The sequence below is a fragment of the Tripterygium wilfordii genome, chromosome 23 (genome assembly GCF_013401445.1).
Source record: "Tripterygium wilfordii isolate XIE 37 chromosome 23, ASM1340144v1, whole genome shotgun sequence".
Classification (NCBI taxonomy): Eukaryota; Viridiplantae; Streptophyta; class Magnoliopsida; order Celastrales; family Celastraceae; genus Tripterygium; species Tripterygium wilfordii.
The window spans coordinates 50,818-67,762 of NC_052254.1; the positions used below are offsets into that span (position 1 = coordinate 50,818).

The window sequence follows — 16,945 nt, forward strand, 5'->3', positions numbered from 1 at the left end:
TTCGTGATTTTTAGCTTGAGTCCGACTCAGCAATAGTGTGTCGTTTTCTTGCAGATCGTTCTTTTATCCGTGCTCCTGTTGGAGCGGTGCTTCAATCGTGTATTACTTTGATGGAGGATTTGTGTATTTCTAGTTGCGATCATGTTTCCAGAAATTTGAATCATGCTGCTCATCTCATGGCTAGAAACTCTTATTGTAATCTAGATCTCAAAGTGTGGTTGGATGTACTCCCAGTTTGGGTTGTACCTGGATTGTAATTGTTCGGTTTGGTTTATAAAATCGCCTTTTCAATCAAAAAAAAAAACCATAATTTAGAGAATTTAGTTGCATGTTATCCAAATTTTCATATTTCTGTTAATAACTTCGTTTTTGCTACACGAAAGCAAATAAATTATTAAAACCGTGACCTTTCAATATGATTAGATTTAGACCGTACCATTTAGAGTGTGTTTGGATCGAGGGATTTGGAGGGAAGAGAAAGGAAGGGAAATAGAGTTTCCTTCCAATTCCTTTGTTTGGATAGTTTATTAAAAATTAAGGGGAGAGATTTGAGGGGATTTGGGAGGAAGATTTCTTTAAATTTTTGTCAAAATTCTTTATCTCCAAAATGGATCTTGGTTTGCTGGCAAAGTAGCGACTGTTCGATATTTAGAAGATTCTGTGAACAGTTGTTTATGTGGTTAGTAGCTGAATTTGGAATCGCTTCGCTTCTCTCTTATAGTGATGTATTGTGCTATCAATTTTATTTTGTTTCATGGTGTTGCCTATCCTATCTATTGACTTTATCCTAAGGTTTCCATTATCCATGATTATTTTTGGTTCAGTTAATCCACCTTTTTTTAACTTTTGCCATACGATTCCTTGCCTTTACAATTTAGGGTTCGATTGGTTATGTGTTTATGCGGCTGATTTAGATGGCTTTCAAATTTAGTGTGAATGGATTTGAAGCATTGCTTTTTTTTGTGTTGGATATGAAAGTGGCGGAGTGGGAAGAGGCTATGGCCTCGGCCGTGGAAGGATGGGCGGTCCTTTAAGGGAAGGTACTTACCAAGCATAGTAGAAAGGTGGTTTCTGTTGGACAGGAATTTTATTCTAGGGTATAAAGAACATTGTCTATTCCATCTGCAACAGATCCAAGTTGTACTGTGATCTCAGTGATTGTTTCGTGCAATTTATCTGGGTCATGAGTACTTGCTTGTCTGCCCCATGACATATATCGAACACCTTGTATGGCATATCTTGAAACCATAAGTTGCCTTTTGTAGTCTTGAACTTTGTCGGTTGCTTTTTTAAGTCTCCTTTTGGTTTCCATCAAAGCTTCTTGTAGAGATTCGATGGTTTTCTGGGGATCGTCCTCGTATACGTCTTCCCTTATAGGGGAGAGGTTCAATCTGGGATCATCTCCACCTTCTTCTTCTTTAGAAGTAGAACCTTCATCAGTTCTAGAGCTTTTTGCAGGTGGAGAGTTAGAAGTATCCATCCTTGAAGATTTCTTGAGGAAGATATTGGTTTATGCTGATTCTTACTTTTGAATATTTATACGAATGGAATATGAAGGAAGTGTTGGACCAAGACTTAGTGTCTATGTCAACATTGTGTTTTTGATGATTGTGTATGATTGTATACTAAAATGTGTGTGAGCATGCTTGACTTGAACATATCCTAAAATGCTAGAAAACATGCTTAAATGGTTATTTGGTTAATTGTTTAATATCTTATACAAATGAAGGCTTATGTATATCTCTATGTGAATTTGGTATCTATATATTTTTGAGATAGTGCTGGAAATTAAGTTTTGGAAACAAACATACATGGACTAAGTTAGGGCATTAATCTTCTAATGATCATAATTTATCTTACTTAGGTCCAAATGACTTGAAACTTGAACCACATGCACATGAAGGTCTAATATATGTTCTAGGACTATAATCATGATAAATTAAGTGCATCACATATATATTTGGTCATATGCTTAAATTCCGCCAAAACTAGGTTTTATCTAATTTTGTGCATATGTGTTCTTTGTGAACGTGGTGAACCAAATGAACTCCGATTTAAATGAAATTTCGTGTGCATCTTAGTTTTATCACTATGAACATATTTGACCTAGTAAAGTTTAAGAGAAAAGGTCATTTACACTGAGTTTGCAAAATGACATTGAATTTACACTTAGAATTCATCGGTTTCACTATTAGTGACTTATTTGCTTGGTTGAGTGACCAAACGATTTCCGATTGTTATGAAATTTTATATGGACATTCTAATATATATAAAATGATTTATCATGCACTAATATGAATTTTCTGGGTTGTTTTTCTAATGTAATTAACCTATGCGCTCTATATGAAGCTCTTTGAGCTTACATGCAATTGGGGAGTTCTACCTCCTATTTCTTTGTAGGTTAATCATCATGAGGATGTTATATCACTCAGAATTCAGTTTGCTCAAGTGAATTGAAGTCCGGTTTTCAAGTATGAGCTTGGATCTCTAGAAAACCAATAAAAACCTATGTTCATCAACCTTCCACTAAGGCATTTTGATTGATGATTGGAATTAGCCTTAGGGCTGTATAATATGGATATATTGGTGCTGTCAAATTCAGAGTTTGAAGTCAAGATTGGAGGGACATGTTTGGTCACGTGAAGGATCTCTTATCTTCATCAAACAAGATCTTGCACATGCTTCCTTTATTGAGGTCAATGATCAGATTTTTGTGAGAAGACAATTGATGAAGTTAAAGGACAAATGCAATGGTTGAAATTTGTAAGAGATGAGAAAGTATATTTTGCAACTAGACAAGACTTAGATTATGAAGATATTCTTGAAGACTACAAGCTCCAATGGTACACTAATCTATGGCTGAGATTGAATTGTTTTGAATTATGAATGGATCAGATTACAACAAGACTTGAAGGGTTAAGATGACCATTTAAAAGGTGAATCCAATGGTTGTGCATAAGACCATATTCTTGCTTGCAATTTTTGACTTAAAAGAAGATCTTACTTGATTTTTGGAGTCAAAGATGGTTGCAAGTTGCAACACATTTTGTAGGAAATCATTGGAGATACCAAGGCCAAGATTTGGTGTAAGTTTGATCAAATGGTCAAAGATGACAAAATTGTTGGAGATACCAAGGTCAAGATTTGGTGCAAGTTTGATCAAATTGTCAAAGATGGCTGCAAGTGCACATGACAACTCAAATCTTGGAAAGCTAGACTTGGAAAATGATGCAAGTGCAACGGCTACATATTGCAAGGTTGAGATTTAATGATCTATTCATTCAATGGCCAAGATTTGCACATGTAATTGAAGGTCGAGATTTGAAGATAGAAAAAGATCCAATGGTGGAAATCACAAGAGCTTGGTAAATTATAAAGAGGGGTTCTTCCTCATTCCAACTTGGAGAAGCCAAAATTACATTGAAGAAATTCTTGCTCTCAAAGCTTTCAAGCTAGTTTGTGCCATTGAATCCAAGCTTCTACCCAAGCCACTCTAAAGGCTTCCTCACTATTTTGCTTTTGCAAAGAGGGAGTGCTTCTCATTTGGCTTCTTATTTTCAGATTCGAAAATCCTCATTATTCTTCATTTTCTATCCAACCCGTGAGGTGATATTGTGATTCTTGAGTGTTCCTCAACCCCATTTGCTTAGTGCAAACCTTGAGTGAACCATTTATACCGAACACTTGTAAAAGTCCCTTCATTGGGCAAAAACCTTGTTGAGGTTGAGTTTAAGGGAGTGCTTGAAACCCTTGGTTGTAAAGTTCGAAGATTATCTTGAAATCTTCAGTTTTAAGGGTGACCTAAAAACCCTTGTGAGTTTTGTGGAGCTCTTGAGAAAACCACATCCTTAGTGGAGGTTGAAAAATCCTAGGTTGGTGAACCTAGGTAGTAGATGTAGGAGAAGAGTCTCCGAACTACTATAAATTGCTGTGTGGACTTTCTTGATTGCATTGCTTGCTTGTTGATTGATTAAGTGTTTTGATTGCAGAATTTTCTGAACCACTAATGTGTCCGTGCACTGTTCACATAGCTAAACTTTGAATTTTAATCTGAATTTTTGATATAGTATTCATTAGGGTGTTGTGATACTGCATACCAAATTTCATTGAATTCTGACTTGATTTGCTAGGTGAAATTTGAGTTGTAAAATCTGTGTGCAGTGTGTTGTTTAAAAAATCTGTTTTTGCAATTCCTTGATTATTTGATAATTGATCATTCACCATATTATATCACATCTTGCATTGAAATGAATATTGATTAAGATAATTATTAGAGTCCAAATTTGTGTGCTAATTGTTAATTGACATTGATTTCCTTTTAAATTATAAAAAGAGATTCCTATCGGAATTTGGGGACACAATTCACCCCCCCTCTTGTGTTAAGTACGATCCATCAGTTTCATGCTTCTCCTCTAACTAAAATGAATTTTAGACAGGGTTGTATAGTTGGTGGTTTGCATTTGTCCAATTTATTTGCTTATTCATTTACTCATGTTTGCTGATATCTGCCTTGGAAAGCTAAACAGGTGCACATTCGCGACAAACAAATTTCATATCCAAACTTCTTGGGTGAAAATTTGCAGACACATAAGACTCAAACAGAAGTATGAACTGTGTCAGAGATCTCACTCACCAGAGATTGTCACACGATTCTCTTATCTTATGGTTCAGATTCATTACATTATTGCCCCGTAAACGACCATTCAAATACAAAGATCAAGCTCCATTAGAAGGTCATCATCAAAGTAAAGAGGCCACTAATTCTAAGTGTAATGGACAATATTTTACAAGTAAAATTGGAATGACTATACTAATTAAAATACACGCCCCGCTACGGAGCGTGGTTTTCACGCTAGTCATGTTTTATAATTTAAGGTCCAACTGTGAGTTTGATATTATTTAACCAAAATGATATATGTCCATAATTTTCTCATCCATAAACTTACATAATCTAGGTGGCAAGCAAAGAACACATGCCACATAGATTAAAAAAATAAACAAACTTTATTAAAAAGGCCACATAGGCATGCCATATATTTATGTAAGTTTATGGATATTTATTTTATGGATGTGTAGTGGTTCTGATTATTTAAACACCAGTTTATCCTCGCTCCTCTCTGTCAAATGCCACGAAATCACATGCATCGCATACAACATACAAACATGACATCCACGTATGTCTAAAAACACACCCATGCATAAGATCTTTCACGTGGGAGAGCCATAAGATAAAATATACTTTTCTATTATAAGTTGTTATTATGTGTAATATCAAAATTTCATATTGATTTCTCTCAACTCTTAAGTTTTCAATTTGTTTGGAGAGAAATGAAATCCAATTATTGAAATATTTAGTTGCATGTTAATAAGAAAAGAAAACCATAATTTGGAGAATTTAGTTGCATGTTATCCAAATTTTCATATTTCTGTCAATAATTTCGTTTTTGCTACACAAAAGCAAATAAATTATTAAAACCGTGACCTTTCAATATGATTAGATTTAGACCGTACCATTTAAAGTCTAAAGGCATCAAATATAGCTCACGTGACAAATATATGTAGCAAAACAAACAAATTCTCCCAAAACATATATTTTACTAGCTAGAAGCCAATGCCGTTATGGACTGGAGTAAAAAACCATGGTTGACCATATTTTATAACCCAATTTTAACATAAAAAACCTAATTTTAATTAATTAATTTTTATATATTTTGATTGCAATAGTGGCCGACCCTCTCGTTTAGTTATTGACTTCTAGTATGAGTTGTATACAATTGCATGCGCCCCCCCCCCCGGCACGCTTTTCCTGCTCACTCGATTACACTCTACTATTTTATTCAGATATTCTCCATGAGGGGTATTCCTACAGTTTCATGCACTCGGCTGAGATACGGACATATATATATATATATATATATATAATATTCATCATTCTAATTGATTGAAATTACCATTACACTTTTTTAGCAGTAACTTTGTCATTTCGTACATTTTTTTTTGATAAGCACATATATACACTCAAACAATATGTAAACAACACTTCACACATTTAGTATATTTGGTTGGTTGGTTTATCCTTAATTCGATGGGCGGTGATATCTCCATTCGATGAGCATGACATCAAGAATAAGTTCATTGTTGGTTTTACTTATATATGGTGGCATGTGCACTCTACACATGAAGTGAAAATATTAATTCCACTCTTTATTGAATGATGTATAATGTATTTTCTTAAAAATATTAGATTGGGTCATTATAACTATATATGATGGAATATTTGGTGAACATATTGACCATCCTTACCTACTTACCTTACTTAATTACCTCAACCTCAACCTCAACCTCAACCTCTAATGAACATACTGGGTCAAACTAGGGATAAAAGGTAACTTTTATGTGTTTTAAACTATACATTCTAATATCACCGAGTTATATATATATATATATCCCTTGATACATGCATGCACATATGTTGATTTCATTCATTTAAGCTCGGAACCTCACAATTATTAAACAAATCGACTAACGCAACAAGTCAAACTTGAATCTCTAATACAGGCGTTGCATTTCTAAACCACTTAAAAACACTTTTGGAACACAATATTAGTAATCTATCAATGAATAATGATATATCACATTCTAACTAATCTATGGCCAAAAAATAGCGTACCATGGCATGAATAGGGACTACAAAGTCACACACACAAACGCATATATAAATATAATCCTCCAAATCCAATCACCAAAAATCAAGAGGACGAGGGACTATTCGGTAAATAACTGCCCGTAGAAGGTCATTCCATTTCTAGTAAGTCATTAATATTATTGTGATTTACCACTCGTATTTTTAGAGGAAGAATAGCATTTTGACTTATTATTTAATTTATTTCCAAGACGGAAAACAGAGAGAAAAGAGATCGTTAAAGAAGGAATGAAGAAAATTTTGACGTCCGCAAGGACACACCACATCACTCCCCTTCTCTCTCTCTCTCTCACCGTTTCTCTCTCTGGATACAGCGAAGGACCACACAGCACATACTCCGCCACAACTCTCAGAACAAACAAACCACAGTATTAGATTTTGGATTAGATTGCAGCAACTGAAATCGACCAACCCTGCTGGGGGACTTCCAACCCATTCACTACCTCTGTCTACTGACTAAAAGACTCGAATTTGATTCTTCTTGATTTTCATTGAGGCAATAACTCTCTGTATTTGATATTCTCTGATACTGTGTCTCACTCGGTAAGTTCTCCTTTTCTATTTAAAGCTAGCTAATACCCTGTTTTAGCCCTCAAGATTTGTTTTTTAAGCCATTTAGGATTTATTTTTTTTACTTTATGGGGCTTTTGGATCGATGATTTGTATCTTGTACTGTTTGGGGTCGATCAGTCAGTGTTCTTTTAACATTCTTTTATCAAGTCTTAATGGTTTTCTAGTTTTTAATTTTTAAATGAAGTTCCGAGTTTTGCTCTGAAAGTCTTTCTTCGTTTTGTTTGTGTGCTGAAATTTGAGATTCAAGCAGTGACAAAGCGGCTCCCTTTTTTTTTTTTTTTCCCCTCTCGATCGGCTTTGTCTAGTTTCTGTGTATTTTGGGATTCTTTGGTCTCGGTTATTTGGGTTTGACCAAGAGTTCTAGTCGAAGATGGTTTCAAGTGATTTTTTTGAGGTGTTTCGCTTGATTTTGTTTGGAATTTGAGCTTTTGAAATTGCTTTTTGTTGTTAACGACGTAACTATTTGATTTGTTCAGCAGTTAATTTTCTTCGAACATTTTTGACAGTCACAGTGGATCTAAATTTGTTTTCATATTCCACCGGGATCCATGCGAAAGCCGTGTGAGGATTGCTCGTCATTTGGAGGCAGTGGAATTCTAGAATGTTCAGAATCCAAACGTGTTCATTATTGGTTTTCTTTGGTCTGTTGCATTTGTTTGTTGAAGCACAACGCGGTACTTTCAGGCTCAGAGCTCACCCCATTCTTCTGGTGCACAATAAGGGCTTTGAATCCTATACATGTGGGTGTGAGCTTGAAAAGCTAAATGATTTGTGTATTCCCAGTTTTTCACACCTTGTGTGACTGTTGTAGTTTATAGAATAATTCATGTTTTAGAATTTTTGATAGTCTCTTGAGTGCTTTCAGATTTTGATTCTTAGAAAATGGTATCTTCGGGGCTGCCTACTCCTATGGGTGGTGCCCAGTCTGTTTCTCCTTCTCTTTTGAGGTCCAATTCTGGAATGTTGGTTGGTCAAGGGGGTCCTCTGCCTTCACAAACTGGATTCCCTTCGCTTGTATCACCCCGTTCTCAGTTTAATAACACGAATATGCTTGGAAATGTCCCCAATGTGTCTTCTCTACTTAATCAGTCTTTTGCAAATGGAGGCCCAAATACGGGGCTTTCTGGTTTGGGGAGTAGTCAGCGGGGAGGAATTGATTCTGGAGCGGAGTCAGATCCCCTATCAAGCATTGGTGGTGGAGTGGGGTTCAGTGCTCCATCATCATTCATACCTTCAAACATGGTGAATCCTAGTACATGTGGTCAAGTTCAGGGTCAGCAGTTTTCGAATGCTTCTGGTAACCGGCTGTTGCCAGAGCAGCAGCAGACACAACTTGAACCTCAAAATTTTCAGCATGCTCAACAATCAGTGCAACAATTCTCTGCCCCTCACAGTACCCAGCAGGTTCAGCAGCAACAACAGTTCCAAATGAATCGAGGAGGGCTACCTACTGTTGGCCCGGTCAAGATGGAGCCACAGACGAACAATGATCAACATGGGTCACTGCAGCAGCGGCAGCAGCCACAACAGTTGCAGTCATTAAGAAATCTTGTCCAAGCGAAACTGGAACCACAACAACTCCAAACTATTAGAAATTTGACTCCCGTGAAAATGGAACCCCAACATTCCGACCAGTCTTTGTTTCTGCATCAACAACAACAGCAGCAACAGCAGCAGCATCAGTTCCTCCACATGTCGAGGCAGTCTTCTCAAGCTGCAGCTGCACAAATGAATCTCTTGCATCAGCAAAGGTTTTTGCAGCTTCAACAACAACACCACCAACAGCAACTATTGAAGGCAATGCCTCAGCAACGGTCCCAATTATCGCAGCAATTTCAGCAGCAGAATTTACCTTTGAGATCTCCTGTGAAGCCAGTATACGAACCTGGTATGTGTGCCCGGCGCCTCACACATTATATGTATCAACAGCAACACAGGCCTGAGGTAAGATTTCCGTAAGCTGAAAAATCTATTATGAGTATGTGGTATGTGGATGTGATAGGTATTATGATATCATGGTGTAGGACAACAACATAGAATTCTGGAGAAAATTTGTTGCTGAGTACTTTGCTCCCCATGCCAAAAAGAAATGGTGTGTTTCTTTGTATGGAAGTGGCCGGCAAACAACTGGAGTTTTTCCTCAGGTATGGATCTAAAGAAAATTAGTGGCACTAAATTGTATCTTTCTGTCCAATCCTAGTAACATCCTTCTGATGAGTATTTATGTGGTTAAATGAGGTTGATATTCGCGAACTATATATTTAAGTTACAAGTGCTTGGAAATTCTCATTTCTGTTTGGCGCTATTATGACGCTGGTATTGTCATCAAATATAGGTAAAACGTAAGCATATTAATGTCATATCTGTTGTTTGCCTTTCCACACATGCATCAATACATTCTTAACAAGCAACCTTATTTGTTGCAGGATGTATGGCACTGTGAGATATGCGATCGCAAGCCAGGCCGTGGTTTTGGTATGTCTTTTAGGATCTTTGAATTTTTAGAGTTGCGTTGTTTATCGTTTTGAGATCTTATTGGCCCATCTGCCACTCATGTAATATTCCTCATTTGACGTAACTGTTTCTTCAGAGGCAACTGTGGAGGTTCTTCCAAGATTGTTCAAGATCAAGTACGAAAGTGGAACTTTAGAAGAACTTCTTTACGTTGATATGCCCCGTGAATATCAAAATTCATCCGGTCAAATTGTTCTGGATTATGCAAAAGCTATACAAGAAAGTGTTTTTGAGCAACTTCGTGTTGTACGAGATGGTCAACTTCGGATAGTTTTCTCTCCAGAATTGAAGGTTAAATATCAATTAAAGCCTAGCCTATGGCCTATGAACAGCCATCTTGACACTGATGTACACCTGTCTTGTCGAGGCATTACAAACTATCTTTATCTTGTTACTCATTATTATTTTTAATCCTTTTGGCCAGATATGCTCTTGGGAGTTCTGCGCTCGGCGTCATGAGGAGCTAATCCCTCGAAGATTGCTGATTCCTCAGGTTGCTGATTCGCAATTACTTTTTATCGTATAAGTGGCTTATTTGTGGGTGTTAGTTCTGCAAAAAGTCTGATTAGATTGGACTTTGGAGCTTTATTAATGGAAACAAACTTAGAATAGTTTGTGTTCTTAACTTTCATATTCTTGTTTTAGTTTCTAGGTAACACATTTGCTTTCTTATTTAGATAAATCTTAATATTCATTTTCATTTTTTATAACTTTTGAATGGGGTCTTAATATGATGCAACCAAGAAGGGGGAATTCAAGCAAATAACCAATTATAATAAAGAGAAGAAGATCTAGGGTTGTAGACTTGTAGTTGGAATGTTAAGTAGATCAACATCGTACCTGTAATACTTAAACCGATTGTTTGTGATATGCTTTATCAACCCAGAGTCCTAGTCCTCCATCATAACTCTCAACTCCATTAAAAGGCTTATGCTAGTCATGTGACCTCTTCATTTCTGCCGAATTACTTAGGAAACATATTGTACTATACACGTAGTAGACTTTAGTGATGCCCTTGCATCATAATATTGTTTGAACTTATTCAAAATTAAGGAACCTGTTATGTGAATTTTCCCTTAAAAAATGCTGGAATTGGAGATTTTAATTTGCATTATTTATGCTGTTGAAATTGTGTGCATCGATTGGAGCAATTTAGGTCGCGTCTGGACATATCTGATGTTTTTAGAGAATTAGAGAATTGACTTGTTTTATTTTTTCTGTATCCTCATAGTTGCATTTATATCTTCTTCTTCCTGGTTGTTTGCGCGAGCGCGTGCGGTGGTGGTTTGGTGGGGGGGGGGGTGATTCTTATATCTTTTGCCTACTTTTGTTGACAATTGGCGTTGCATTTATTTATATGAATTGTTTCATCAATCCACTTTTACTCTGTACTTCTTTATGGGGTTCTTAGCACTTGATAGATGGCATTTATCAGTTTTGCATGAGTGATGAAATAATTTTTGATTTTAGGGTTCTTAGTTCTCATGGAAAAAAGAATTAATTTTGCCGAACCTCGGCCTAGTGGTAAAGTTGCTTTACTGTAACATTCAGACCACGGAAATGACATTCGTACAATTCAGGGGAATAGCTGTGACAACTGCTCTTTCTGGACCCTATTTCTGCTATGGGGCTTCACGCATTTGGTTTTGTTTCTTTTATTTCACATTCAAGAATTTTTGCTTCATCTGAATATCCTGTTAGTTGTCTTGTGATCAACGCAATAGTTATTGGTGGATTTATGCATTTATTTCCATAGAGAGAACACTAGCGAGTCATTAACTCCTATTGATTAGTTGATTCCAAAAGAGGACTAAATTTGTATAAATTACCAATTTGAGGATACTTTTGTCTATTTGTAAACAATACATTATCGAGATTTTATGTACATGTATATATCCCGAGTGTGGAAGGGAGAGTCAACTATTGGCACTAAAAAACTTCTCTCAACTTTGGGCCGTTTTCTTTGCTTTTGATGAGTAGCTCTGTTGTTGTATAATCTGACTTTGGCATGTCGTCCACATGTACAGACCTGATACTGCTATCAGTATGAACATTATTTGTGAGAAATTTTTTGCACTCTTAGATTTGGATGCGCTTGGGTGTGCGATTATCTGGATAATTTTATTCATCAGACTTTCTTACTGCTTTTAAATTTGAATTCGTTTGGATTTTGTATTGCTCCAGTATATCTCTTAGTTGTTTTGTGGCGTTGAGTTATATCCATGGGAATTTCCAAGGAATCCTTATTTTTAAAATCTTTAATATTCTTACTTACTGGCTACAACATCATTATAATGTAGATTTTTTTTTTCACTCATCTTGTGCAGGTTAGTCAGCTTGGTTCTGCAGCTCAAAAATATCAGGCAGCTACCCAAAATGCAACTAACTTATCAGTTCCTGAGTTACAGAATAACTGTAATATGTAAGCCACTTACATATCTTTTGGCTGTCTGATTAGTTCCTTGATTTCTTATTTTGAATGTTTGGATACAGCCAATGAAGATTCTGATATAACCGATGAAGATTTCATTTCTGTTAATTCTCATATTTCTCTTTTTCTTGCTTGCCATCTCTTGTAATCGTGCGTTTGTTAATCACTTGAGCATGTCTTTTAGGTATTTGTGTTCACTTACTTGTTGGTCATCCTCTGTTTTGATACTACAAAGTTGGGTAGCCTTCAACAATAATCTAATTACTGTTTCTCTCTGGGATAAGAATATATTTTCAATGGATTTGGAGGGGTGCAACCTAATTTACATGGAATTGAATTTGAAATATCCCACCGTCATTTTGAAGTGTCGAGAAACATTTCTCATGTTGGATTTTTTCGATCTTATGAATATTTCCTCTCTGTAATTCTCCTGGGTTGCACCTCCTTGGTACCTTAATATAAATTTTTTCCATTCCAAAAAAAAAAGTTGCATTTCTCTATATTTTTTTCGCTATTTCTCTTCATTTATCATATATAGCCCTGTTCTTCGTATTAGTCTGTGGCAGAAAATGGGGAAAGCTTATAGATTTAGCCTTCTGTGTTATTTTTGTTTAGTGCTTACAATGTATGAATCCAGTTGCGTATTTAAGTTGTGGGTCTGTGTTTGTAATGTTGTCCTGTAATGCCTTTTTGTTGATATCTGCTTCAGGTTTCTTTCATCAGCTCGTCAACTAGCAAAAGCTTTGGAAGTGCCATTGGTTAATGATTTGGGATATACAAAGAGATACGTGCGATGCCTTCAGGTGATGTCCTACTGTCTCTCATAATTGATGTGGCAATTTGACTGTTTTGATTTCTGTGTTCATAGTTAATTGTGTTTCTGTATTAACTTTCATTGAGTGGCAAGATGTGTTTTTTTGGGGGTTCCTATCATCATTGGGAAAGAGGGAAAAAATTTCTTTTTTTGACTTGTACTTTTCACGTGGGTGAGATTGATTTTCTTTGAAATGTTTTTTTGGTGGGGAATAAATTTTTTCCAGCAATTTCATTTCCAATTTGGATTCTTTGTGTGCGCTTGTTCAATAATGATGAGTTTGTAAATTGATTGCTTGAAGAGTCGTCTTGGTATTTTAAATTGATATACTTTAGCTAATTAGCTGTTGGTGTGGCATAGTTTCCCTTAAGATGAATCTCTATGGATGTGACTATAGTTTTCTACCGAATGAACTCCAATAACTACTGGGTTTAGTTTGTTTTATATGGTGTTATTCCACCTGTTTAAAACTCTTCAAGCATTGGAGTTTCTCAATTTCAATGATTTTCAAGAGAGATACATTTTCTGTTGACAATTTATTGCCTAATTCTTATTTCCTACTACTACTACTACTAGTAGAATAACTCCCATGCCCCTCAAAATTCTTGATTGGCAAAAACCTTTTTCATCCTTTTCTATATACGATTGACATAGAAAGGTGTTCTGACAACCACTTGGCGATAACCTAGTTGGTTATCTCTTCGGACATGGGGCTTATGGTGCCCGAGGTCATGAGTCCGAACCATCCGATTGAGATATTTTCTTATGGAATACTGGTTCCGTGGGCTTGTCCCACTTCTAGGCCACTATCTGGATGGGCTTCGGCCTAGTCTTATCTATTGCCAACGCGGTGCATGCTATTTTGGTGGCCTGAGGTGCCCACTCAGTTGTCCGAAGGGCATGTTGGGTTGGGTGGTTCCTCGATTACAAAAAATAAAGTGTTCTATGATGGAGAGATTAATCTCGATTTCAGAGATTGAACTCTCTTACTGGGATTAGCTCCTACTAGTAAGAAGCTGTTCCCGAGGCAGGTTCCCTGGATCCACGTGTTTGACCTGTGGGTTTCCTTGAAGATGTGGCATGGAGATAAATTTCGGCATTTCTGGACCGTTGGTTTCTTGCAATTATACGAGGAGCCTTAAATTTATTGCAGAATGAGATTTGTAATTTCAATTGTGGAAATAGGTTCTGAAGATAATGAATTTGGTTATGCTCAAAACAGTTTTTTGTTTCCCTTCTACAGTGAAGGCCCCCTTTTTTTTATTTTATATTTTTTTTATCATTTCTGAGTTGGAGAATATCCATATTCTATGTGGGATAGAAGACTGCTATGTTTTGGTATTCTCTTTTTTGGTGGATTTCTGTCACTGGAGTTAGTTTGTGATATCCTATTGAATTGTGCATTGTTCTCTAACAATTTATTGTGGATGCAGATATCGGAAGTGGTCAACAGTATGAAAGATTTGATTGATTACAGTCGAGACACAGGAACTGGACCCATGGGTAAGCTCAACCAGAAATGTCATGTGCTTTGAGATTATTTTGCCGATAACTGTTGGTAGTCATTCTGTTAGGCTATGGGTTATAAATTGTAATGTTATGGGTTATAAATTGTAATGTTAAATTAAAGAAACGTCTCTAAAAAAACTTGACTTCCTTGGTATTTTAATTAGTGTTTGGGGCTCAAGATGCTTAGGGCATTTAGGTTTGAATCGAGGGTAGTGACTGGGAAAAAAGTAGGATAAACTCATAAACATATTGGTCATTTTGAGACTGCTTGAATTGGTAACAAGCTGAAGAAATAAAGAACTGTAAAAATGCATTAAAAAGAAGAAGACTAAAAGTTTAAAAAAATAGTTTATTTTCATTGTCACCAAGTTACGTTGAGAGGGGGTGGACAGAAAATTTTCTGTGTTCTTTTCATTGTTTCAACTTTGGGCTGAATCTTCTAAATCTGGCAATTCCTTAAAATATGTAGTTGCCAATTCTAACCAGAGTTCTTATTTTCTAAAAGTACACATCCAGCTGTTTTTCTCATTTCTTTATGAGAAATTCACTGATCCAGGACTTTGTTTGGTAATCAAGGACAATTAGGTTGAGGTGATTTATCTGTTTGAAGAGCTTTTAATTGAGGAAACTAACAGATTGGAGATCCTGTGCGTTTCATTCGAACTATTTCCTTTGAAACCATATTCACTTTGCATGCATCATCCTATCTTTTTCCCCTTATTTTTTTGTTAGTTTCCTTTGAGTAACATGACGAGCATTTCGATGGATTTTTGTTGCTATTACATCAAACGGTAAGGTATATTTCACATCGTAATTCAGTATCAGAAATATATCAAAATGGGTTATTATTGCTATGCATTTAGAAGTACAAATTTTACTTTTACATTTGTTTCTCTTAGGTTCGATGCATCTAAAAACTTTTGTTTCTTCTCAGAGAGTTTGGCCAAGTTCCCTCGGAAGACAGGTGCTTCATCTGGCTTTCTTAATCAAGCTCAACAGTCTGAGGAACACTTACAACAACAGCGGACAATGTCCCAGAACGCCAACAGTGACCAGAGATCTGTCCAAGCAAATGCGATGCAACACACAGCTAGTAATGGCATTGCTGGTGTAAATAGCCCCCTCAACACGGCATTGACATCTACCTCCACCAACACTGTTGCTGGCCTTATCCACCAGAATTCAATGAATTCCAGACAGCAAAATTCTATGAATAATGCCTGTAGTCCCTATGGAGGAAATTCTGTTCAGATTCCATCTCCTGGTTCCTCTAGCACAATTCCACAGGTGCAACCCAATCCTTCCCCTTTCCAATCACCAACACCCTCCTCATCCAACAATCTTCCACAGGCATCTCACGGTGCTTTACCTGCCCCCAATCATTTTGGTTCCACAAATTCGCCTACAAATATTCCCTTGCAACAGCCGGCACTTTCTGGTGATGCTGACCAGGGTGATTCTCATAGCTCTGTCCAGAAAATTATTCATGAAATGATGATGTCCAGCCAACTTAATGGCACAAGTGGTGGTATTGTTGGTACTACATTGGGGAATGATGTAACAAATGTCAATGGGATCATACCAACAAGTAACAGCGCAGGTCTGAATGGTGGCAATAACTTGGTGGGCCATGGAACAGTGGGCAATTCTGGTATGGGGAGTGCTGGATACAACACAATGGGTGGTGGACTTGGCCAGTCTGCTATGTTCAATGGACTAAGATCTCCAATGGGTAATAACTCCGTCATGAATGGAAGGGTAGGGTTGAGTGCAATGGCTCGTGATAATCAGCAACAGGATTTGGGGAATCAACTTCTCAGCGGGTTAGGGGCGGTTAATGGGTTTAATAATCTTCATTTTGATTGGAAATCGTCCCCTTGAAAGCTTATTTTGATCCGCTGATGTTTCAGTCCTTGAATGTGGCTGCTTGTGCTGCATGAGTTATGGCTTAATTGCCTTGGCCTCGCGTGAAAATTGCAGTACACGCTGGTGTAGTCTTGGGGCTTCCATCCTTGTACTAATTTCAGGGGGGGAGAAAGGGTTAAAGGTACCATAGTGTTTGGTCAATTAAATTTTTATTTTTAAATGCTTTAAAGCTTAAAATTTTTTTTCCTTCTTTTTAACCTTGCTGGTTCTTTCCCCTGATTTATGATTAAAAACTGGCTTTTCTTCGCTATACTAGTCTTGGGATGGGATTTCAGATTTGAACCGACTGATTATTTTTTGGGGCAGAGAGTTTGTATCTGGGAAGTCCAATGCTTTTTTACATGGGTATTGTATATTAGTGGCCTGTCTACCAGCCTATCTGTATTTGGTGAACAGTCAACCATGGTTGGAAAAAGCTTGTAATAGTATTGTGATGGAGCTTTCTTATTACTTTACCTGTTATGATCTTCTTTTC

The 16,945-nt window shown here is 36.7% G+C and overlaps 1 protein-coding gene across 1 annotated transcript; it reads left to right on the forward strand.

Moving 5' to 3' along the window:
* The first annotated feature begins 6,934 nt into the window (after positions 1-6,934).
* On the forward strand, positions 6,935-16,920 carry LOC119993075 (transcriptional corepressor SEUSS-like). Its single transcript, XM_038839990.1, has 10 exons — positions 6,935-7,246; positions 7,783-9,220; positions 9,301-9,420; positions 9,703-9,751; positions 9,867-10,081; positions 10,215-10,283; positions 12,118-12,212; positions 12,931-13,024; positions 14,469-14,538; positions 15,479-16,920. Exons 2-10 carry the CDS (start codon positions 8,159-8,161, stop codon positions 16,423-16,425), a joined length of 2,721 nt encoding a protein of 906 aa, XP_038695918.1. The 5' UTR covers positions 6,935-7,246; positions 7,783-8,158; the 3' UTR covers positions 16,426-16,920.
* The last annotated feature ends 25 nt before the right edge of the window (positions 16,921-16,945 follow it).

What these genes read in the sequence shown, in the direction of transcription:
- LOC119993075 (XM_038839990.1), top strand. Translation starts at nt 8,159, where the DNA reads ATGGTATCTTCGGGGCTGCCTACTCCTATGGGTGGTGCCCAGTCTGTT. An exon ending in CAAGCCAGGCCGTGGTTTTG is followed by an intron (nt 9,752 to 9,866) that starts GTATGTCTTTTA and finishes CTGTTTCTTCAG; the next exon opens with AGGCAACTGTGGAGGTTCTT. An exon ending in GAAGATTGCTGATTCCTCAG is followed by an intron (nt 10,284 to 12,117) that starts GTTGCTGATTCG and finishes CATCTTGTGCAG; the next exon opens with GTTAGTCAGCTTGGTTCTGC.